Source organism: Armigeres subalbatus, chromosome 2, assembly GCF_024139115.2.
Source record: "Armigeres subalbatus isolate Guangzhou_Male chromosome 2, GZ_Asu_2, whole genome shotgun sequence".
Classification (NCBI taxonomy): Eukaryota; Metazoa; Arthropoda; class Insecta; order Diptera; family Culicidae; genus Armigeres; species Armigeres subalbatus.
Genome location: NC_085140.1, coordinates 219,126,513 through 219,151,017, shown reverse-complemented (window position 1 = coordinate 219,151,017; position 24,505 = coordinate 219,126,513). Strand labels below are relative to the sequence as shown.

At 38.3% G+C, this 24,505-nt stretch overlaps 4 protein-coding genes and 2 long non-coding RNA genes across 7 annotated transcripts in view; 3 read left to right on the top strand and 3 right to left on the bottom strand.

Moving 5' to 3' along the window:
* The window catches only part of LOC134209555 (uncharacterized), a 41,441-nt gene extending 40,933 nt beyond the window's left edge, over positions 1 to 508 (bottom strand). Inside the window, exon 1 of the mRNA XM_062685541.1 lies at positions 479 to 508. Within this exon, the coding sequence (XP_062541525.1) occupies positions 479 to 508 (30 nt within the window). The remainder of the gene's footprint in view (positions 1 to 478) is intronic.
* Positions 509 to 11,637: 11,129 nt separating this feature from the next.
* Positions 11,638 to 15,346, bottom strand: LOC134209554 (uncharacterized). Its single transcript, XM_062685540.1, has 2 exons — positions 14,741 to 15,346; positions 11,638 to 13,771 (listed from the first exon to the last, which is right to left on the bottom strand). The coding sequence occupies exon 2, from the start codon at positions 13,726 to 13,728 to the stop codon at positions 11,638 to 11,640; it is 2,091 nt and encodes a 696-aa protein (XP_062541524.1). The 5' UTR covers positions 13,729 to 13,771; positions 14,741 to 15,346.
* A 223-nt stretch (positions 15,347 to 15,569) lies between these two features.
* On the top strand, positions 15,570 to 16,120 carry LOC134215909 (uncharacterized). The gene is made up of 3 exons (XR_009980358.1): positions 15,570 to 15,688; positions 15,748 to 15,888; positions 15,960 to 16,120. It is a non-coding gene; the product is annotated as an uncharacterized LOC134215909 (long non-coding RNA).
* A 2,606-nt stretch (positions 16,121 to 18,726) lies between these two features.
* On the top strand, positions 18,727 to 19,918 carry LOC134215908 (uncharacterized). Its single transcript, XR_009980357.1, has 3 exons — positions 18,727 to 18,964; positions 19,024 to 19,366; positions 19,441 to 19,918. It is a non-coding gene; the product is annotated as an uncharacterized LOC134215908 (long non-coding RNA).
* Positions 19,919 to 21,227: 1,309 nt separating this feature from the next.
* Positions 21,228 to 23,968, top strand: LOC134211676 (protein inturned). 2 transcript variants are annotated; one of them, XM_062688795.1, is made up of 3 exons: positions 21,242 to 21,297; positions 21,376 to 21,478; positions 21,537 to 23,968. In XM_062688795.1, the coding sequence occupies exons 2-3, from the start codon at positions 21,392 to 21,394 to the stop codon at positions 23,895 to 23,897; spliced, it is 2,448 nt and encodes an 815-aa protein (XP_062544779.1). In that variant the 5' UTR covers positions 21,242 to 21,297; positions 21,376 to 21,391; the 3' UTR covers positions 23,898 to 23,968. The 2 variants fall into 2 exon arrangements, with proteins under 2 accessions (XP_062544778.1, XP_062544779.1); XM_062688794.1 differs by having other exon boundaries at positions 21,228 to 21,478.
* Positions 23,969 to 24,505, bottom strand: part of LOC134211677 (lysM and putative peptidoglycan-binding domain-containing protein 3) — a 27,619-nt gene continuing 27,082 nt past the window's right edge. The window contains exon 4 of the mRNA XM_062688798.1: positions 23,969 to 24,052. Coding sequence (XP_062544782.1) covers positions 23,984 to 24,052 — 69 coding nt within the window. The 3' untranslated portion in view covers positions 23,969 to 23,983. The remainder of the gene's footprint in view (positions 24,053 to 24,505) is intronic.

Here is a 24,505-nt window from a genome sequence, read left to right as displayed (position 1 = left end):
GTTATTTACGTCTCAGTTTATGATTAAATTCGAAGTAAAATTTACTACAGGGTGCCACCATGTATATACACGGTTACTGGCTAAGCCCCATTAATGAGTAAAAATATATATATTTTTTCAAGACAAAACTTTCAAAACGACTTATCTGCTTTTGTAAGCAAAGATTTGATACTAAGTGAAACTTTGTGGAAACCGGTTGAGAACCCCTGTAATGGTATCACCATAGGAGCAGTGGTCCTCAACACGGTTTCACTTCAGGGTCGTTTTCCAACTCGATTCTCCCGGATATTTCTTCTAATAATTGGTGGCAAGGCGGAAGATACAAAACAAAATGGCGGAGAACAAGATTTCTTTATAATAAAATTTAGGAACAAATAAACAGATAGGGTTTAGTAGGCCATACAGTTTTATTAAAGCTAATTTCAACGATTTCACTTTAGGTTTTTATTTCATTAAATTTTCTTCATAGGGAGCTCACCGTTGCGGCCGATGCAGGAACCGTTGGCATGCTTGCAGGTTGATGTCGTCGATATCTGGATCTCGGGGAACTTGGGACACTTGGGCATTTCTCCTTCTTTCTCTTCTTTTCACTGGGAAGGGCTTTAGCTTTACTAACAATTCACCAGCAAATTTGTTCTTCAGTCGGTAAGGCCATAGTAACGTGGGCCATTGTTCCAGGTCCGGGGAGCGGTACACTAACACGCGCGATTACGAGTGGTCCTTCAAGCGAGCATGCACGGACACGGACTATATAGCCACAGACTCCACTAAAACATTTGTTTTCAGCACTTCTAGCTAATTTTTGTGTCTGCTCGACCACTGTTACTTAATGTTCTTTCACCGCAGTTTTTTAGAATACCACGTTGCTCGCTTGATCATTGTTCGAATGCGTATAGTCAAAACGGGAGATTGGTTCAGTTAGAGATAACTAATGGTGCACTAATCTAACCGTTCGTGGTAATTTTCCCATATGACATGCACTTTTTATCAACTTCGGTGTGTTTTAAATTTCAACGGTTTTCTTGGCTGCGGTTTAATTTAAGTCATACACCTCTTAAATAATTAACAATTATTGTAAGATTTACAGTAGATTTAATTGTTCACTGTGTGATAGTCCTACTCACTTACACGGAACTTAAGACGGTTAATATGGTAACGGATTAACACGTCTACCGACACTCACTCTTCGCTCCTCCGGACCAAATTTACTAGAGACCATCCCTATCTGGGGAATCCCTTTTTATATCCTTGCCGATTACTCATTATCATTCGATGACTAGGCAATCCCCAGACGACGATGATGGCGGCCACGAAATAGATCATGGTTGTAGTTGCGATGATGAATGCACGAACACTAACAGGAACCTTACACTACAAAATATTTTGGTTGATATCCTATACTAATTTACATGTTTACTCCGACACTGGCTGCATGCTAAGCCTTAACAATTTAAAATACCCTAACACTTGTTTCCGCACAATAATTAATAAAAATAAACAAAATATGGATGAATAAATAAGTAAAGAAATAATTAAATGCACAAAATAAGTAAATAAAGAAAACTATGTGAACAGAAAAATTGATATATAAATAAATAAAAATAAATAAATAAATTAATGAAAAAATAAATAAATAAATAAATAAATAAATAAACTAAAGTCGGAGTAAAAGAAACGAACAAAATAAATAACAAATCTGAAGACATCAACCAAAAGCTACTGAACACAAAATAAATATCACTCAAACACTACAAAAAGTGGAGACAGACATTTATTGAATATTCAGACATTTACAACAACACAAGACATTCATAACAATGTTTTATTTGGGCTAAACCACTAACTGGCCTTGCCACCAAGTATTCTATTGTGACCCGAAAATGAACGGTCACAATCTTCCCGGAGTCGGGGTAAAAAAAAAACAAAGTGTTTTTTTTTCTTCCTGGGCTATCCTCACGAGATGCGACTACTGCTCTACCAGAATCAGTTACAATTCATCGAATGATTTTTCGTGCGGGGCAGAGGAGCTCTGTTCGATGAATTATTTGATTCTAGTACAGTGAGCCTGTCCATCGGATGCGACTACTGCTCTACCAGATTCAGATTCAATTAGTTGAATGATTTGTCGTGGAATCCAGAGGAACTCTTTTCAACAAAATTGCATGAATCTAGTAGAGTGAGTCTGTCCACCGTTTTCGCGGGTAGCACCAGGGAATTGTCAAAGTCAGAGGAAAAGTGGATTTGAGTTGCTTCGATTGAATGGAGTGATTGTTCTATTGTGCGTCAGATTAAATGCGTTTATAGGCTACCGTCCCAGTTGTTGAGTTCAACTACAAACTAAACATTCTCACCTCAACTTTTTGCTGATTTTAAATTACTGTAGAGACCAAACTTTCAGCAACGTCTCTTTCAAAATTTTCCGTCACAAGCTTCGCCTTGGACAATAAACACTTATTACACTACCTCATTCATTCAAATTCATTCAGTCATCCCATTCATACTCCACCAACTCATTCACACTCTCTCATTCATTCACTCAAGTTTTCATTCAAGCTTGCCTTATTATCTAGCATTATAAACTATCTTACGATGGTAGGGCGCCCTATAATTAGTTTGTCATATCGTCACTCTCCTAGGATAGAGTGACTATGACTACTTATTTGGAAAGGAATTATACCCACTCAAATCGTAATTTCTGAGTACTCGCTTGCTTCCGCAAGTGATAAAGGGTAGAAATTACGAAGAATGGTATAATTCCTATTAAGGTGTATCCACTGAAAAAGTCCGACATGGATACCGGCTTATACGCATTTACCGTATATACCTATTGTTCGTGTGTTTACGTTTGACTATTGTCGATGAACTCAATAACTATGACGATGGCTAGACAAACGAGACAACTGACGAGACGACACTAATGCTTATGGATATTTTTCTATTTTTTTTGGTTTTTTATTTATCTATTAATTGCTTTCCTTTTCTATTTTAGGTACTTTGACATGGTTATTTGGAAATGACTAGTGTAAATCGAATAATGCAGACCACAAAACGATAATCGTTTGACTCACTTTTAGTGCTCATAACAAACAGGACACAATTTGGTGAATGGGAGGGTTTATTTACTCTACACAACAGCGACTATTTATCCGGGTTTCAGATGGACTGCAGGCCAGACTCCAAGACTTTTGCCATTCGCATCCTCTAATTCGTATGAGGACGAGCCAATCTTTTTCTTAACACGGCAAGGAAGAAATTGTGGTCCGTATTTCGAGTTGTAGTGCTCTGCAGCATTGGAGTTTTTCATGTTTCGGCGGTACACGAGTTGACCATCCACGAACGACTTTGCAAACGAACGATGACGTAAATTATAGTGTTGTTGAGACGTTTTATGAGCTTTTTCTAAATTTTTGCAGACTAATTCGTAGATTCTAGAGAACTTTTTTTCTGCGTTCGTCATGCTCGTCGGACGTGAGATTGTTTTCGTGTCGTGTCCTTTTATGATCCATTCCAGACTCCGAAAGTTCGTGTCCGTGCGTTACGAAGAAAGGTGTGAACCCAGTCGAAGCATGCACACTTGTGTTGAGCAGCATCTCTATTTCAGCAGTTCGAGTATCCCAGAGCCGTTGGTCCTCTTTCACGTAGGTGCGAATGGCCCCGTTAATCGTGCGGTTGACTCTTTCCACAGGGTTCGCCTGGGAATGGTACCTGGAATTGAGCCAATGCGTGATTTGGAACTGGTCCAGGAGCTCTTTGAACTCCTTAGAGGTAAAACAGCTACCGTTATCGGTGATTATTATCTCCGGCGCCGAGTTTCGGAGGATCCACTGCTCTTTGAGGATAGTGCAGAGACTCGAACTGCTGATGCTTCGGACTGGTTGGATCAGCACCCACTTTGAAAAATAGTCGGCCACTACAAGGATGTGCTGATTTCCTTTGCGACTTCGCGGGAGTGGACCGACATAATCAGCGGAAATGATCTGCCACGGACGACTAGCCATTCTCATATTGCCCATCTCGGGTGCAAGCGGTCGTGAAGAGGGTTTTACCTCCTTGCAAATCCCGCACTGCTGGACGTAGGAACGAATTTCTCCAGCCATCTTTGGCCAATAGTACCTTTGACGGATTCTGGAAAGGGTGCGCTCATATCCTGGATGAAAACAAGAGTCGTGGCAGTCGTTTAGTATTCCGGGAATTTCCGACTTTTGGGGAACTATTTTCCACTCGAAACAGGAATCGCACGGGTAATCGCACACGGAGACGAACTTAAATAAACGATCGTTTTCAACCTTGAAGTCCACGTAATCTTCTGGCTGACTCAACACTTTGTCCACCATGGTGGAGTACCAGAGCGAATCGATGGAATCTACTGCGGCAATTAGACTTCTGGATAACGCGTCAGCAACGACATTGTCTTTGCCTTTGCGATGTATTACAGTCATATCGAACTGTTGCAGATTCAACGACCATCGACTGCATCTGGACCCTACTTTCCATTTGGTTTTCAAAATGTGAGTCAGCGCAGAAGAATCCGTGACTAAGGTGAAATGGTACCCCTCGATATAGCCGCGGAACGCATCAATTGCCAGGATCGCGGCAAGTGCTTCCTTTTCGGCGGCATGGTAATTCTTTTGCGGCGTTGTGAGTTTGTGCGAGAAGTATGCGATGACTCGCTCGCTGCCGTCATGTTGCTGCGTAAGAATTCCCGCTACAGCGACGTCACTTGCGTCGGTTTGTATAACAAACTCCTTCGTAAAATCCGGACTTCCCAGAATCGGTGAGGAGATAAGGAGCTCTTTGATTTTGCAAAAGGCTTCTTCGGCGGCCTCGTTCCAATGAATCACCTTTGATTTGGTTTTGAGTAAATCACTCAATGGAGAAGTTACTCCGCTGAAGTCCGCGATGAATCTCCGGTAGTAGTTCACCATTCCTAGGAATCTCCGGAGCTTAGTGATTGTTGTTGGCCGCTCATATTCGACAATGGGGCGTATTTTGTCTGGATTAGTTCGCAGACCGTTAGTGCTCAACAGATATCCTAGGAATGGGACCTCAGAGACTACGAAGCGAGACTTCTCCAGATTGATGCTTAGGTTGGCTTGGCTTAGACGACGTGCAATTTCAGTGAGGAGCTGTACGTGATGCTCAAACGTTTCTGTGACCACGACGATATCGTCGAGGTACACAAAAACGTAAGGTTCCAGTATACCATGGCCAAGAACGCTATCCATTAGTCTAGCCAGAGTGGCGGGACTGTTTATGAGACCAAATGGCATTCTGGTATACTGGAACAACCCTTTGCCCTGCACACTGAACGCCGTGTATTTTCTCGATTGTGGATCGAGAGGGACTTGTAGAAAGGCCTCGGAAAGATCGATCGTCGAAAGGAATTTCGCTTTTGGGAGTTGGCCAAGAATACGTCCAGGGTGGGGCAAAGGGTATGCATCACGCACAGTTCGCTCATTGATTCTGCGCGCGTCTAAGCAAAGCCTTACCTTGTTTGGTTTGATTACTGGAACGCAATTGAGGGACCAATCCGAATTGCTCCTCTCGAGGATCCCAATGTCTAGCAGCCTTTGCAGTTCGACCGCCACCAGCTCTTGGGTTTTAGGCGACATGCAATATGGAAACTGCCGAACGGGTGGTTGATTTTTCCATTCCTCTTTCAGAACTATTGTGTGTTGAGCTAGTGGAGTGAGAGTTAGACTGCCTTCTCGAGCAGGGAGAAATTTCATCTTTACTTCTTCGATTAACCTCTTCTCCTCATTAGACAGAATGGGGTCATCTGAACAATGTTCAAGGGTGGAAACAATCGCATCTTGTTCGTTCGACAGCATGGTGGGTTGGATATGGAACTTCCTCCAGAAGTCCATTCCACATATGCAGTCGACGGAAAGATTTGCGACCACGAGGGTAGGGACAATCCGGGTCTTTCCATGAACAAAAAATGGGAGGTTCACTTGACCGAGGATTTGCAGTTGGTCTCCGCTTGCGGATCGAAGCGAAATGCTGCGAGGGGGTTTATGAAGACGCTTGACATTCAATTTCGTGTAGACTTTCTCACTTATTATCGTGAAATTGCTACCGCTATCAAGCAGTGCGTGGATGTGGAGACCATAGATTCTGACTGACACATGCGGACGGCTATCGCCTTCGTATGGGTATGTGATTTGGCAAACATCGGTGGAATCTGCGTACAGATTGGGTGGAGCGGGCTCCCAGAAAAACGGTGGAGTACGCGCATGGTTAGAATGGGGAAGATTTACGCTTGTGGACCTTGCGGACGGCGATTTTGGTTCGCGGCCGGCCCGTTTTTTAAACAATACGGGCAGAAGTCCGTAGGGAAACCTCGAAGACCACACGTACTACAGAAAGTTCCACGGGGTTGTCTACACATAACCGTATGATGGCCGAATCTACCACAATTGTAGCAGGTGTTATCCGGTGGAGGAGAATGGTTATTCACTACCTCCTCCAGAGTAAGTGATGGACGTTGCTGTGCCCTGGACGATCCTGCTACGGGGGAGCTAGAAGCGATATTCCGCATTTGAGCATTTGAAGACTCAGCGTGCTGATTGTTTGGACGTTGGGGCTTGGTGGTAGAGATATATGGAGGATTGGATGAACCGCGATTGTTCCTGTTTGGGTTAAACGGTACCGAAGACCCGACGCTCGCTGTCTGACTGGATCCATGAGATTCAGGCTGGCCGGACACGCTCTTTTGTTTCTTTTTCCCTCCTGTTTCTTTGTTGCTTACCGCTTGAACGGTTTTCTCCGTGCCGAAGACTTTGTTGTAAGCGGAAAAGTTCAAAGCGTCGAGTTTCTGACCAGCCGCTACTAGGGTCTCCAAGTCAGCGATAGGGAGGAAGGTCATCTGTCGCTTGTAATCCATCCTCATATTTTGTTGAAGAATTTGCATCTTTTCCACGTCCGAAATTTGCCCACTCATCGTGCGAAATAGCTTCTCCATCTCGAAATAGAATTCGTGGAACGACTCGTATTTCTGTTGACGTCTCTGATAGACTTTCATCTTAATCAGAGCGTCAAGATCAGGATGCATGTACGTTCTACGTAGTTCGAAAACGAGATGTTTCCAGTTCATGAGCCGACCAGTGGAACGCTGGGACATGTACCATTTCAACGCTGATCCAGTGAACAAGTGTACCGCAGACTCGAACAACAGACTCGAAATACACTCCGCTTGCGATAATGCCTGAACATGCTCCAGGAACTCATTCAATTTCAGACCTTGGTCATCCCCACTGTACTTCGCTATGTTCCACTTGGAAACTGGCAGAGTGTGGCGAGTTTGGTATGGCCCTGAATATTGATGCACAGGATAGGGATTAGGAAATCGAGGTTGGCTAGGAACAGCTTGTGTTGTTTGTGCAAACTGGGGGTGAAAGGAACTAATTGCTGGTCTGTTGGGATCTGGATTATTGGAAATCGGGAATGTTGTGTTCATAGGAGCATGGTTAAAAGTATTGGCAGAGCTAGTTTCTAGCGATGCTGTCCTATGATTTTGACCACAATGATTAACTGATGGAAAAGGAATTTGAGGGTGTGAATGAGGCCAGGAGAATGAACTAAGATGGTGGATGGGATTTGGGTTATTTCCTCTGGAATGTTCTAAAGGCATATCACTCTCAAGCGACGTTTGAGTTCCCACATCCCTTCCGTTCCTGCGCTGTAGCTCAAATTCAAGATCTGCGATTCTGGCCTGCAGGGAGTGAATCCAGTCTAGATCGTCTTGACTTAAAACAGTCATACGACGAGTCGATGTGTTTTGTGTTTCGTCTGGATCTTTTTCACCCACCTGCGTTGTATCAAAACATTCCTCACTCCCTTCTAAATTCTCAGTTACTATCGTTGACTTATTGTGAAGTGATTTAGTGCACTCTGGCTGAAGAATACTCACCAACTCTACCAGCACATTTTGTAGATTGCTATGGAGATTTGGTGAGTCTTTAGCTGAGCTCAAAATCACTACTATACGAGCTCCCACGTGGAGTAAACGAGCAAGATACAACTCCCTATCATTTTCACTGCTAATCATTCCCCATTTTGTTTTCAGTTCGGTGAATTTCTTCATGCATGTCTTGATTTCCTGTTTCACCTCCTTTTTACAACACCTACTGTACTAGTACCTGACGTTTCCTTCTCTTTCTTGAGACTGTCTCGTAGCCATTTTCTTTTCTGAGTCAAACTCAGATTGTCGTCTATTGCAATTGATCGTGATTCAAGCTCCCAATCGAGTTCATCAACTTCAAGAAAGTCTACTCGCATGGTATGATACCATCCAATTAGTAGTTCGCTAGCTTGGTCAAAAGTAGGACAAGCAAAAGCCATTTTGCTTTATTTATTAAATATGAAAAAATAAATTTTGCAATATATAATAAGTGTAAATAAATAAATCTGTAATAAATAAATAAATAAGTTGAAAATAAACGTATCTAATAAATAAATAAATCTATAAACAACAAAAATAAATATGCAGAAATATGTTTACACTATAATAAATAATTAAATAAAAGCATCTGAATAAATATATCACAGGAAACACACAAAAAAAAACAAAAATAAAGTAGACTAACACTGTTGTTTCCTTTTGATAAATACGAAAATAATATGATTTAACACACTATTTACATTGAAAATAGAAAAAATAAGAATTTATTGCTAATTGACAACTTGTAACACTTGAAATTGACGAAGTTCCAGATAAAGTACTCAACAATAAAGTGGCTTGAATTTTTAATTTGCAACTCAACTCAACACTTGAAACATGCAGCATTTACGTATTTGGTTATCATCACTCGCAACAATCCTCAATTTTTCAATCTTTGAGAACAAATTTTTGTCCACTTATTTCACCTGACGACCACGCGATTATTGAAATTAATTTAATTAATTGAAATTCTCCGGGAGACCGATTAAAAAAAGGGTTTTATTTCAGGCCTTGAAAGAAAACACTTTTTTTACTCATAAATTTTAACGTTGAGCGCCAATTGATACTTGTTCGAATGCGTATATCCAAAACGGGAGATTGGTTCAGTTAGAGATAACTAATGGTGCACTAATCTAACCGTTCGTGGTAATTTTCCCATATGACATGCACTTTTTATCAACTTCGGTGTGTTTTAAATTTCAACGGTTTTCTTGGCTGCGGTTTAATTTAAGTCATACACCTCTTAAATAATTAACAATTATTGTAAGATTTACAGTAGATTTAATTGTTCACTGTGTGATAGTCCTACTCACTTACACGGAACTTAAGACGGTTAATATGGTAACGGATTAACACGTCTACCGACACTCACTCTTCGCTCCTCCGGACCAAATTTACTAGAGACCATCCCTATCTGGGAATCCTTTTATATCCTTCCCGATTACTCATTATCATTCGATGACTAGGCAATCCCCAGACGACGATGATGGCGGCCACGAAATAGATCATGGTTGTAGTTGCGATGATGAATGCACGAACACTAACAGGAACCTTACACTACAAAATATTTTGGTTGATATCCTATACTAATTTACATGTTTACTCTGACACTGGCTGCATGCTAAGCCTTAACAATTTAAAATACCTAACACTTGTTTCCGCACAATAATTAATAAAAATAAACAAAATATGGATGAATAAATAAGTAAAGAAATAATTAAATGCACAAAATAAGTAAATAAAGAAAACTATGTGAACAGAAAAATTGATATATAAATAAATAAAATAAATAAATAAATGAATAAATAACTGATTAAATAAATAAATAAACTAAAGTCGTAGTAAAAGAAACGAACAAAATAAATAACAAATCTGAAGACATCAACCAAAAGCTACTGAACACAAAATAAATATCACTCAAACACTACAAAAAGTGGAGACAGACATTTATTGAATATTCAGACATTTACAACAACACAAGACATTCATAACAATGTTTTATTTGGGCTAAACCACTAACTGGCCTTGCCACCAAGTATTCTATTGTGACCCGAAAATGAACGGTCACAGATTCAAACGACCATTTGACGAATCTAATAGCTTTCCCACGCAAACCAGCACCATCAATAGGAAGCGGAATCCTTCACCTAACTATTGATGGTGTTGGTTTGCGTGGGAGAGCTATCAGATTCGTCAAATCGTCGTTTGAATCTTTGTTTACAAAAGCAGATAAGTCGTTTTGAAAATGTTGTCTTGTTTTATGGTTCTATTGATCTGTCCAAAAAGGAGTAACTTTTTAAATTGACAAATGGGTGAAAAAATACCCATGTTCAAATTTTATTTGGGGATAAAAATTGTGTATTTTTCCACCCATTCATTGGTGAAAAAACAGTTCACTCACAAAAAACTCCGCATTATATTCATGAGTTTACACATGGATTTTTGCAATGGGGGTAGCGAAATGAATTCCATATTTTCGACACATATATTCCATGTGCCCACATGCATTGCATGTACGTTCACACATACTTTCCATGTGGGTCATAGTATCCATGTGTGAATTTGTATGCAAATAAGTATGTGTCGACGCATGATATGCATATTTCAAAATACATGGATTTTTGCCATAAAGTATGTGTCGATTTTCCTGAGTGTTGTAAACATTTCTCGCTTAACTTTTCAAAAGGACCTAAGTAACATTGATTTCATGAATTAATTTGAATAGCGCAATCAACAGAACAGCATGAAAGCTTTTAATTGCAATACTCAAATTAAATGATGAAAAAAATGTTGCTTAGGTTCTTTTGAAAAGTTAAGCGAGATTTTCCAACTGGGTTTTGCATTTCTCGTATACTAAGTATACGGAAAGGCTATAGAACTGCTCCAAAACCGAACTTTTTATAGGAGGCTCGGAGACCCATATAGTGTTATAGGGTAAAATGCCCAATAGTGGACCCCCAACCAATAGTGGACCCTCCAGCCGTTTTTGCATTATTACAGCACAATGTAAATATTTTGCTATGAAATTCCATTGGGAGAACCTACCTTACAGTCCTATGATTATTGATTACAGGCATTGCACTGAGCCAAATCACCCGCCATGTAATGAATGAAAAATCATTCATGGATCTATCATTTTCATGTTTCCTAATATTGAATGAAATATCCATTTGGATGATTCTCTACCTCAACCTGATGTATTTTAATGCAGTTGTTAAATGTTAACATGCCAAATAATTATTAAATACAAGAAAGTACTGCCGAAAAGCACCAGATCACTATTGGGGGTTTTCGCGGGAGAAATAAGAAATGCGTGTATCTTCGTTGAGTGATCGAATGGAAAGACCTTCTGGTCATGTTTATTCGTTAATCGAAAGCTGACAGCAGTGTTGCGCGCAGCGCTCACTGCTGTTATGCACTCTTAGTTTAAACTAATCAGAAATGTATTTACAATATACAATAGAGATGAGTGACGTTTAACGCTCGCACACTGATGTGCAATTCGGCATGTGTAAATACATGTTTGTTTTCCTTCTGCTCATAACCTCAAAATTGATCGAGTCATCACGATGGTTGCGAAGGAGTCAAAAAATATATGAAAATATACTCATTTTTACCCAAACTTCGCTGAGTAGCACCATCTAGGAGTGTTTGTTTTCCTTTTATCGCCACTCACACATTCGGACGTGAGAATCTCAATAGCTCTTCCCCCTTAGGAAAGAACAGAAGTTCAGAATGAACAAATATTCAATAATAAAGTAACAATAAATTTCACTTGCAGCTTTAGCTTTTTCAAATCCTATTGAACGCCTAGGTAGGCCAGAAAGCTCTACCGGCTCTGACGAGAATTTTCTTTTCTTATTCTTATTCTTCATTAACTTGTATTGATTCGAGGCGCTACTGTTGCTATGATCCGGTAATTGCCAGATATCGCTCTCATTCAGTTCGGGTTCCATCATGCGTTTAGCTGCAGTCTGCAACGGTCGACCATTCTCGGGAATCTTGACAGTCGATAGCGGACGACCAGTCTCGACCACTCGCATTACCCGCTTCGACAGACCCTTAACTCCGTGTCCGTCTTTGGAGACTCTGATCTGAGTGGAATGAGCGGTTGTCACCTCGTTTCCAACCATGATCTGTGAAATATTTATAGAAAAACTTTTTAGAAAATATGCTTCGATCAATTTTCCATATTTATGCTTATTATACTTTCTCGTTTTGAGTAAATATATTAACGCCTTAAATGTATAAGTGAAGACTTTTTCAGAAGGAAAATTTCCAACCATTGTCGTATCATTAAAGCTTAAACGTAAACTAATCTGGATTTCCAAGTACAACTTACAACTTTTATGTAAGAAACCATTGTCATACATTGTGGCGTTGTCCAATAAAAAACTCGCAAAATGTATAACCAATTTAGCTATAACTACCAAATAGTTGTCAATTTTAAACATTCGCTTTACCTCCACCCTTTTAGAGAAATCATTTCCTACCGATGGTTTCTTAGTAGGTATACTGTTTGAAAATTTTGAATTAATATTATGTTTTGGAATGATTGCCAAATTGGAACAGACGCCACAAACAGCAACAAAATTCGTGTCAAAACCAAACAAGTGAACCGCTTGTTCTACAGATTTTATCATATCAATGATGCCATTGTGAATGACACGTTCAAGTTTAATCATTTCTCCTTGAAATTTCTGCGTAATGTTCACTTCGTCCTGGAATAATAAACACACGTCAAGATCATAGAGATCTGGTTTAGTTCTAAACATTTTAAAACCATGTTTGTCAGTTTTCTTAGGCCACAAATAGCGTGTAAAATAAATTCTGTTTTTTTGAAATATATCATTTATAGTCTCTATGGAAATTACCAAAGAATCATCAGTTATAATATTACTTTTCACAAATTTATCACATTGTATTGGAACTGACACATTCAAAACCAACTGCGAAATAAAACTCGCAAATAAAGATTGTGACGAAAATATATTAGGAGTTTTGAAATTGAATACAAAAATTTTAAAATTATTCTGCCTCATATCATAAGGAAAGTCATTGTCTTGTTTTGAAATTGGTAAATTACTTTTTAAAACCACATCTGCTTCACAATTAGCTATAGAATTACATGAATTTCTGACCAATACATCAGCACATTTAATCTTAATATTTGCAGTAAGTGCTTTATGTTGTTTTGGGCGAATATTATTTCCTGGCAAAGAAACGCCAAAAAAAATTCTAAAGTTGGGAAAGAATTCATCCAACCACGTTTTTCCCTGTAATGGAGTAAAGTGATAATAGCAATCAAGCACTAGCAGATTAAATATTGCTTTTGTCCTATTCAATTCAACCGTAACATCATGTTGACCAGAAATTGTCACCCTGGAACTATTTATCTCAAATAATTTATTATACCTCTTACTTAATGTTTGGTTGAAATTTGGAGCAGCTGTCCTAAATCCACTGTCAATCTCCAATTTTGTCAAATTATTCTCAATAGAGACATTCAACAAACAAGAACTACTAAAATTATCGATGGAAGAAACATCCATACACTCCAATACGGAATCACTTGGCTCATTGTTATCCAATTCACAACTAATTTCTTTTAAATTATCCAGACGCTCGGACAAGTTATCTGGAGCCAGAGAAGATTCTTGCATGTCGACATGCTCAACTTCATCGCTCCTTCTAGGATTTAGTTCACGGCACCTTTTTCGCACGTGTCCTTGTTGTCCGCAGTAGTCACAGGTACGCTGGTCTACCGTCCTTTGGTTGCTGTCCATTCCAAATTGTCGATGCGATGAACAAGCAGATGCGTCTTGGTACCTAAATTGTTGAGAAAGAAAACAACTTTGCGTATTATGTGGATAATCATTATTTGCCGAATCAAAAAATGGATATTTGGTTTTTATTGAAGCCATAAAGTCAACATTGTTTTTATCAAGTCTTTCCTTGAGTTTTTGAACTAATATTTCATAAGAAACGTTATCCAACAATTTATCTGTAGGGAAAAGCTCATTTGCAATATTGAATAAAAAGTCACCTCCCAAAATAAACATCTGGTACTTTCTTTCATTATGCTGGATTTTGTTTACTCGGAAATGGCACGATAAACGTTTAATCCAAGAAGCAAATGATTGACTCTTACGGTAGGGTTCAATATTGGGAGTTATCATGTAAGACATATTTGTCAAATCGTTGAAGCAAAAATAATACACAATTGCGCTTGCAATAGGAACAAACACACACAACACAATTGATGTTGCAAACTAAATACTAAAATGGGGATTATTGTTCTATTGTCGAGTCTTCTTTTTTTTTTCCAAGGTATTAGGATATAAAGCCAGCAATGTATTGTTCACGCACTATGCTTCAACATGAATGAACATGAATTTCTTTAGTTTTAATGCAATTGCTCAACTTTTCTTTTAAAAGCAAACGATAGAATCACTTAAGCAAAATTCATTAAATTTTATCAATTGACACGCCACTTCGCTTTCGTCAATTTTTTTATTTTTTTCATTAGCTTTGATTACGCGCCTGTTTTGACAATAGCGAAAAATAAAATCACCAATCAACCATTTAATAAAATTACTTTTTTCTTTTGTACTTTGATTACGCGCTTATTCTTTGGCAATAGCGAAAAGTAAAATCAGCAATAACCAAAATAATGAATAATAAAAATTCGATCATCAAAACATCACGGAAATACTTTTCTCAATTAATTTCAATTACTATAATCTTGGCACAAACCAAAACAAATTTTCACTCACCCTTTTGATCCGCTACTCTTACCTGATGCCACGAACAAAAATCTAACCTTCCGGACGGGGCGAAACAAAAACTGCAGCAACAATGGTTTGGCTGCTGTCCAACTTCTCTCGCTGTCCGTAGTGCGTCCAATGAAGGGAGCGCACCCGTAATAGAATTGAATTTTTTCGGCACAATTCTTCCGCCGTGTAGAATGAAGAAAAATTTCTGTTTGAAGTAGAAAAGAAACACTCTTAACAGCTTATCGGACAACTGTAATATTCCACACAATTCCTGAAGAATGAAAATGTTTTATATAGCTTTTGTTTTCTTTTGTTGCGGGAAAAACCACGCCAAAACCCAAATGGCAGTTCGGCTGGCAAAAGAACTCTTGCCACCACCGATATGACGCCAACCAATTAGCACTTTAATTACACCTTTTTCTTCCGGAACGCGAGGCTGCCTAACCGATGTTGGTAGCGAATGGTGTCTCCGACGGTAATTCGTGTAAAAATCACTTTAATTGATGCTATTGCACCGTAACCAATATTTTCCTCGTCGCCACTATTAAATACAAGAAAGTACTGCCGAAAAGCACCAGATCACTATTGGGGGTTTTCGCGGGAGAAATAAGAAATGCGTGTATCTTCGTTGAGTGATCGAATGGAAAGACCTTCTGGTCATGTTTATTCGTTAATCAAAAGCTGACAGCAGTGTTGCGCGCAGCGCTCACTGCTGTTATGCACTCTTAGTTTAAACTAATCAGAAATGTATTTACAATATACAATAATAATAACCCTGTTTCTATTCACTCCCATCCCATAACAAATATCATTCACAAACAGCATGATACTGCGTTGAATCCTCATTATACGGAAAATCATCTAGTAGATATTCATAGGTCATGTTGTGCTATTTGTAAAGGTGGCAAGCTCGCGGCATCGCAATCAATAATCCAATGGTAAGTGACTACGTTTTCCATAAATTATGCAGGTGATATATGTAGTTTAAAAAGGGTTCCGTCTCAACTAAAGTAACATTTATCTTTGCAGGTTTATCGCCGTTACATTACCATTGTTAACCATTTTTCTACGAAACCGTCATGATGGCATGTCAAACATCTTTTGCAGAAACGTAACATACTGTTGTTCTATTTCAATGATGAAGATTCGATTATTTTGTTCATACAGATGGTAAGTTCATGACTATTGAAATTGAATCCACAGCTTTAAGCCAAGGAATTACACATGTTGTCCTTTCCTAGGCAGTCACCGGAAACGATCCACTGATGGATCGAAACCCGATACAGGATTTGCGGTATCTGGCAGCTAAAGGAAGTGACGGAATCGTGATGCAATTGACTTCCAGATTAATCAATTCCATTCCTGAATATCTGTTATTACTGTGTGGGACGATGGTACAATAAAATTCACCTAAAACAAAAACGGTTGGTTATCTGCTTCATTTCTCATACATGTTTTGAGTGAGAAAAGTCCCATTAACTATATCAAATGCAATCGCATTTTAAATAACATTCATTTCGCTAATGTCTGTTTATTCGGTTAATGTTTGAATGATGATCATCTCCTAACAAATTTGTTTTTATTATCATTTGAATGATTATGCATCGGTTCAAGTATGATATTCATACAACTTGTTTCAAATTCGGCATGTAGTCAATCGAATGATGGTGTTTCAGAAATCATCTGATTTAAGGCATGGGGCTGGGGTAAAGCAAAAATCATACAGATACTGGCAGAACCTTTCGTTCAGTGTGGAAATGCTTTGGAAAGTAAAATGAGATGATTTTTTACAACTCCATAAAAAAATAAACACAAGAGTGTCCATTATAGGAATATTTTGGGGGGTCCACAATATGGAAGAAGAACGTCCCGAAACGAAACATGAAAATCAAAAGAAGTGTCGACTATAGGGAAGCAATTTCCTATTATGGACCCCCGGTCTACTATAGGGCGAATTCAGTCAGACTTTAAAATGTTAATTTCAACGAATAACGTTATGTATTAGAGTGTTTTATGTATGTATCGTGAAGAGGAGATGTAGAACTTGTTATTAGATATCAAGCAGAATTATTATGTTGAAAATTTCTACTCCTTATGAGAGGAAGAACGAAATTCCACTACTAGGGGGTCCACTATTGGGTGTTTTTTCCCTATACCAATCGACTCAGCTCGACAAATTGAGGTGATGTCTGTATGTGTGTATCTATGTGTGTGTATGTGTACAAAAATGTGAGACACGTTTTTGGGTATTTATCATTATCCGATTTGCTCGCAACAAGTTGCATTCGACGCGGAATGCAGTCCCATTATCGAATCGATCGAACTTTGCGTTTCGGAATTATGGCCAAAAAACTGTTTATACGTGCAAAAAAAAAAGCAAAATGCTCCAACCTGGATTCAAACTTGTGATCTCTGGAACGGGAAGCGGCTACTACACCACAGCACCATCAATACACATAGCATGTGACAAGATACATACAATTATAAATCATCGAATTGGGCATATATTCATTGCCTCTATAAGCATCAGAGTTTATCCTGCTAGGGTACCGATTCCTATACTGGAAGTATTAATGGATTGAGAAAAGAAAATATTAGTTTTTCTCGTTGGTTATTAAAATATACAGTTTCAATACATTAGCTTAGAGCAAGATTGCCGGTGGTGAGTATAAGCCATTTGGCAGTGTAGTATCATTACTTGACACTTTTCCGGTCACTACTAAACGCGCTGCTAAAACAGCTATAGCGCAGCGGACAGGTGATCAAATTTGGTAGCGCGATGCATTAGTGATTAATCATAGATTTAATCATGATTAATGAATAATGGTTGATTTAATAATTATTCATTAATCATAATCATACAAAAAATACGATTCAATCATTAATCACTAATCGTTAATCATAGATTTTCACATTTAATCATTAATCACTAATCTTATTCATGATTGTTTTGAGTTTATTCATTAATCATTTATTTTAATCATTGCATACATCGCTTTTATTCATTAATCTTTAATCATAATCATAACATTTTTATACCTTTCAATAACACAGTTTGGTAGAAAGGATACTTTATTATTGATCACAATGCAAATCATTTAATTTGATTATTCATTATCATTAATCATTAATCATATCTAGGGTTATTCGATAATTATTGAAATGTCACTTTTAAGTTTAATTTCAGTTTAATTATCCAATTGAGACAGACCCTTAGAATTTTATCAGAATTTTTATAACAACGGTACAAGTATTCTTGACCGATGCACTATCGTTTGCAGCCATAAACAAGGAAGGGTTTTAGGACCCAATTGAGATAAAAGTAGATTCACTATTGATTCGAGAAAGTCAATGCAAATTTATATTGGTATAATTGCATAATTACATCCAAACTAGTAGACACATATGTGTATAATAATGGGAAGTATCAATAAGAACCCTTCAGGTTACGGGTGCCCTATGCAAATTACTAAATAGTAATTTGGGGTGACCTTTTTACGATAGGATATCCGTTCAATAATCAAAAATCCTCACTGAGGAAACTGGGCGTATGGTTTCCAATCAAACGCCTTATGAAAATTTGCCACAAGGAATCGGTATGAATTTCAATATGTTGCCTTATGAATGATGATTTACATTTAAAAAAAATTAAAGTTCGGCAGACTGGGTTCGAACCAAGGACGTCGGGACCGGGAAGCCGGTATGTAGACCACACGCCCATGGACACTTGAAGACTTGTGAAGGTAACTGCGTATAAAAAGCACTGTTGGTGGAATGTTCAGTCGAAGCTTCATAAGGCGCCAGTTATGAATTTCGCTAGTCCAGTTCGCTGAGTGCTCTTCTCTGCTAAACGTTAGACATAATAAACAATAAACATAATAAGCAATAAAGTTTGAAATTAATGCATATGGTACCGTAGATTAAAGATGTTGTATAATATTGATTTGAGGTCAACATACAATAAGATTGTAAACCGACAGCAATGTAAATAATAAAAGTACACTCAGAAATAATATTAATCCAAGAATGTTTTGAAATTATACTTATTTGTCATTTCTATGAATTATACTTGCTTCAGATTAAAATGTATACTACCTGTCATTATGATTTATACTAAGCAAGAATAACGTTAAAATATGTTTGTTAGCATTCTGTCTTTTGCAGATTTTGATATTTTCTTCATACGCGTGGTGATTTCGATCAATTTAATACTTTTCTCAATAAACCGACTAAAGACGACTTAAAAGTAAGAAACTGAGCATATGGTTAAAAACGTCGAGATTCATATTAATTTTCTTTTTCTAGATCCGCTATTCGTTTATATGCATATAAGTTAAATTGTTGTGCAATGTGTAAAAGCACGCCTTTCCGGAGGAAAATCACAGCGCTCGACATTGATCTTTGCCATCTTGGTTGCCTGGTTGCCCCTGTCAACCGGAATGTAAAAAAACTTCTTCCATCGAACCAAACCAAACCAATTCTGAAACTAGCACAATACCTCTTCCTTAGCCGCCCAGCTACACCGTTTATCAAACGCGTCAGAAGCGAGTACCAAATCAAGTCTCGCTGCCCCCTCCGGCGTTCTCAAATAATGAAGATTTGGGTTGACGCAATTTATCTCTGGACTACGTACTACAAATGATTCTATGTAAGTAATGAATCGAAGTGCTATCTTTGAATGAAAATAGATATCTAACGTTAAATCGTCAAAATTGTTTTCAGCTCTACGGCAGAGTCAAACCGACCAACGCCGGTCTCCATTTCAGTGATTTTTCTTCACAGCGACGTTTCTTCGAATGTGTCGGATGTGCGAGAGCTGTTTCCCAGTGAAGAATTACATCCCGCTTTGGAATTTCATCGCTGCCGATTCGGCGTCGAGACACTTTTCATGGCTACCCTCGGCAGTGAAGACGAATTCATAAGGATCTGCGAAACGAAATACGGTTCCTAGGAAGTGCCGAGGAAAGTGCAGTGCTTGATGGTGATGTGACCAGGACGATTCGAACCACAAAAAATAACTACCGCCTGTTATTCTATCGCACTTTTGATTGTATATTACTCCACCAAGATTATATAATAATGAGATTTTTTTAAATAAGTATTCTTTTATTTATATCATTTTGAAAACGAAAAAAGAAAAAAACAACATAACCTAAATATTTTGGATCATAATTTACACGGAAGTATAATCTAAAAAATAATAAAGCCCACTTATACTATTTCATGATTTCTTGAATTTATACTATCCCGGTATTGTTGCATCGAAAACGAGTTTGGGGTCAACCAGGCGAATAGCCATTTAGTATGACTTTTAACCTATTTGGTATAAATTTATTTCTGAGTGTAATACTTATTCCATCTGATCAGTAACAACAATACCGCAGATCTATAGATAGTGGAATATATAGATGAGCGAAGATAAATCCACTGTCTCCAAACGAACTGTCAAACGTGTCTCCAAACGAGCATGACGTCACGATTTCAATGGAAACGTTAAGGGCTGTGACGTCATATGCGCGTGTGCACGGGCAAAAAAATCGACTCAGCCATGCTTTCGCTCATCTATAGATTCTACTATCTATACGCAGATCGTTTTTGATTATGCGGGGAACTGATGGATTTGGATTGATCAGTTTTATTGATACGTGTAAAGGTGCCTTATTCTGGGTAGATTCAGGTTAGCGTGTTCGAAACTGCTTGAAATTTAAAAATGCTACAAGGGCGGATGCATCATCCACACCACACAAACACATGCTCCCCAAGCCAAAAAACCAGGTGGGTGGCACGACGCCATGTTTTTGCAGCCAACACGGGTAGATCAAACAACCCAAATTTTGAGTTGTTTTCGATCTGGCATCTCTTTCATTCCATCCTTTGATGTCAAAAACAGAGAAAGAAAACCACCCAACGATAGCAGTTCGATGGGGGAAGCCAACGCTAGGTTAAAGTATAGATAGTAGAATCTATAGATGAGCGAAAGCATGGCTGAGTCAATTTTTTTGCCCGTGCACACGCGCATATGACGTCACAGCCCTTAACGTTTCCATTGAAATCGTGACGTCATGCTCGTTTGGAGACACGTTTGACAGTTCGTTTGGAGACAGAGGATTTATCTTCGCTCATCTATATATTCCACTATCTATAGGTTAAAGGGGTTGAACTCAAATTTAGGTTGTTTAAACCTATTTGAACATTAGGTGGAAATAACTTAATATTTTCACACGGGATCAAACGCAAACTACTCAAATCCAAGTTGAGCCATCCAACTCAAAATTGGCTTCCCCCACCAACGGTCCAAATTAAGTGAAATGAACTTAATTTTGAGTTGTTTGAACTTCATTTTGGGTTGTCTGATCTAACCGTGAACATCACAGTGTTAAATTGATAGTATGATAGTATGTGTTTTGTTTACAAACATCACATTTGATTCTCATTAGGATACAGAACTGTCAGTGGGATACGGCCGCGCAATGTTGGTTGCAAAACAAACCTATTGTGTAAGATAGGGATGCCACCGGGCTGGTTTAATGTTAACTTAAGTCTTAAGTTTTTATTTACAATTTCCACATTTTTTATAAGGTATTTTTATAGAATATTGAAATGAACAATCCTCAGATAATCTGTTAAACATGTCATAATTGCGCCATTGAAGAATAGTTTCTTTGGTAGAAAAATGAATGCCAATCAACGTACGATCTACAATAGTACGATGGCAAATCCTTCTAATCGAACTCCGGAGCAAGACGATCGAGATGATCAGGTTAGTGAAATCATTCTCACAATAAACGTTTTTCGCTTTATTCTAATCTATTTTCAAGGTCTGGACCGATGACCAATCTAACATCTCATCTGACTGCAGTCACAGCAGTTGTGACTCGAGAACACACGAATGGAGTCCATATATAATAGACAACTTTTTGTTTTATATGAAATTTGATTTGGTTTACAATGCAAAGCCAATTATATTCGACGATGATTTGTTTTTCCGCAATGAGTACAAAAGACTGTCGATACGTAAGAAGGAAAATATTCTTTCAAAATTTGGCCAGCGCGACAAGAACAAGCATAAGCTTTTTAAGGTGAATATCATAGATTCTTCAAAGAAGGAGCATTTGAATGGAATCAACAAGGAAGTTATCATTAGCATCGCTCCGAAAAAAAATATTATCTTAAAGGATGTCATTCCACTGACAGAAACAATACTTGGAATAACAACCTCACTGTTTCCGGATGGAAGGAAGCTTATGGTAGATAAGGTCAAGGACTATTCCATGTTTAACAAAGGAAAGTTAGTCAAATCAAAGGATTGGATTAAATCTATTGATTCGGAGACGGTAACTGTCGACAACTTGGAGTCCCTATTGGAGGGGTGTACGAAGATTCCAACCATAATAAGGATAACTTTTTTTGAAATGATTGAACACGACATTTCAAATTCTATAGAAATTAAAATAACCAATTTGATGGATCTCATTCAAAGCCAGGAAACGTTGTTCAACAAGGATGATATTCAAACTATGAGTAGCAACGATCTGGTTTTCAGCATGATTTACATATCCAAGGAATATACACAAAACGATGAACTGGACATCAAATTTTGCTACCCCACGAAGGAAAACAATATAATTTACAACTCGAAGGGCAGCTTTGTAACGCTACATTCCATTTTTAGCTCTTCTTTTAAGACAAAAGCTCTCATGACAAATTTGAAAATACGGAACATCATCTATTACACCACTTATAATTTCTTTGAGGATGGCATACTTTTGCTAGGATTCAACTCAAAGTATTCTGCATTGTTTTCAGTGAAGCAAAAAAGTGACCAGATCTGTCGACTGCTGCGTAGTCTTTATTTTGACTGTTCTTCCATGTTCAACAAGCCGATTGAACAGCAAACTGAATTGATGCAGCTATGCGAACTGATTCGCCACTCCATCAAAACCAACAGAAGTATGGATAAATTTGAAAAGACATTCCATCAGCCTCATTTCGTGCCTCTACCGAAGGAAATACAACTGCGAATAGACGATGCCTTGGGAGAACTGGAAGCAATGGACTACCGGAATTGGAATGACGAGCTGGTGGATCTGTTTTGTGATTTGACGATAATTGGGTGTTGTTTGTATTATAATCAGTACTTGGTGTGCTCACATTTGGGTGGCTCATATTTGATTGAAATTGAAGCTATTTTGAAAAATTTAGGAATATTTGAAGTCATTTCGACCACCAACATAAAGAATCTTGCCTTTTGGAAGAAAATTTACCCTGAAGAGTATTGCGACCTCAATTTACATAAAAATAACGATGTTTATCTTATGCTGGTTTCAATTGGACACCTTCTGTTGGTAGTCATTCTGGAGGCCCCAGTTGATACAAATCATAATAAAAGCCTCTCGCGTTACATCGAGGAAATACAAGATATGTTGGATTACTTCAAATCCACGGGAATCGAAAATCTCGTGAGAATATGGATCGATTCAAATCGGCGCCCTCAGTGTATTTCAACATCAATCACCAAGCAAGAATCTTCGATGGATGAACAACGTCCCATTGCGACTAGAAATCATGACGAGGAATCCAACGCATCAAGTTCGATCAAAAATCACGCACTCAAAGATGATGGGGCTAACGAACATGACGACGATGACGATTCAGATTGGGGCCAAAGCCTGGATAGTAGTCAGAGGAGTAGCACTTTTGATATTACCGAGCTGTCAGAAAACCGTTGCAAAGAATTCTCTGAATTAATTCCCAGTACGCTCACATTTGGGAGCGAAAACCTTTTGTACTACTTTGTGCAGCTGGAGATGGGCGATGGAATCTTTTTGGCACCGGCCATGAATTTTTCAAACTCAAAGCACGATTTAATTTTGAACACATTTCGGAAAACTTGCACCATTATCCACAACACGTTGCAGAATACGAAAAAGTTTCGCGATATACTGGCGAACGAAGCGAACAAGATTGCCAACACGCATCGCTCTTTGGTGGCCGTCAAAGAGCAAGGCATGCTAATGTCCGTCCCGAAGGAGAGTCCAAATGGTGAACGAGTGGAATTTTGGGTTCTTGGTCGGCTGTTCAATTCCCCACCCCGAGAACTGTATGTCTGTCACCGGGCGGATGCCCCGCAGAATATGGTCGAGTTGGCATTCCGCATTTGTCTTACGTGTGCTGGATGAATGGATATGACTGATGGAACGACGAAACAAGCATATGAGAAAATATATATTTTTACAAGCTCCTAATACAAGTTTTCAATGTGTTATCACCTCCTTTTCAAATAATTCTGAAGTGCTTTGCGAACAGGTCGTACATGCTTTTGACGATATAACTTCTGAAACAATAGATTGTAGATTCATTTAGTTCAAAATTAAATTTTGTTCAAGGCATTTCGGATAGGTAAATCTGATGTGTATCTGAGAATTATAACATTATTAGTTAGATTTATTTCACATAATACCAAATTTCTCAACCATCGCCTTACTCTTAAAACCGAGGTAAAACAATCGAAGGCCAAAAGTTAAAAAAATAATATCTGTATTATTTTGGGATCGATGTCTTATTGAAAATTACAACAGCTTCGAAACCTAGCCACTTTGAGGTTTAATTCTTCTTACGCGATACTTACAGTTGCTTCTATAACCTGGATTAAGGCTCAAGCGTTGGTAGAGAAATCCACGCATAATTTACATTCTTTAACGGTATAAAGGCACGAATGCTCAGTAGTATATAAGACCTGTAACATTAGTCAGTGCTTTGCCTACGATTCCTGCTATGATGATTGAGA

What these genes read in the sequence shown, in the direction of transcription:
- LOC134209554 (XM_062685540.1), bottom strand. Translation starts at nt 13,728, where the DNA reads ATGGACAGCAACCAAAGGACGGTAGACCAGCGTACCTGTGACTACTGC.
- LOC134211676 (XM_062688794.1), top strand. Translation starts at nt 21,392, where the DNA reads ATGAATGCCAATCAACGTACGATCTACAATAGTACGATGGCAAATCCT. An exon ending in AAGACGATCGAGATGATCAG is followed by an intron (nt 21,479 to 21,536) that starts GTTAGTGAAATC and finishes TCTATTTTCAAG; the next exon opens with GTCTGGACCGATGACCAATC.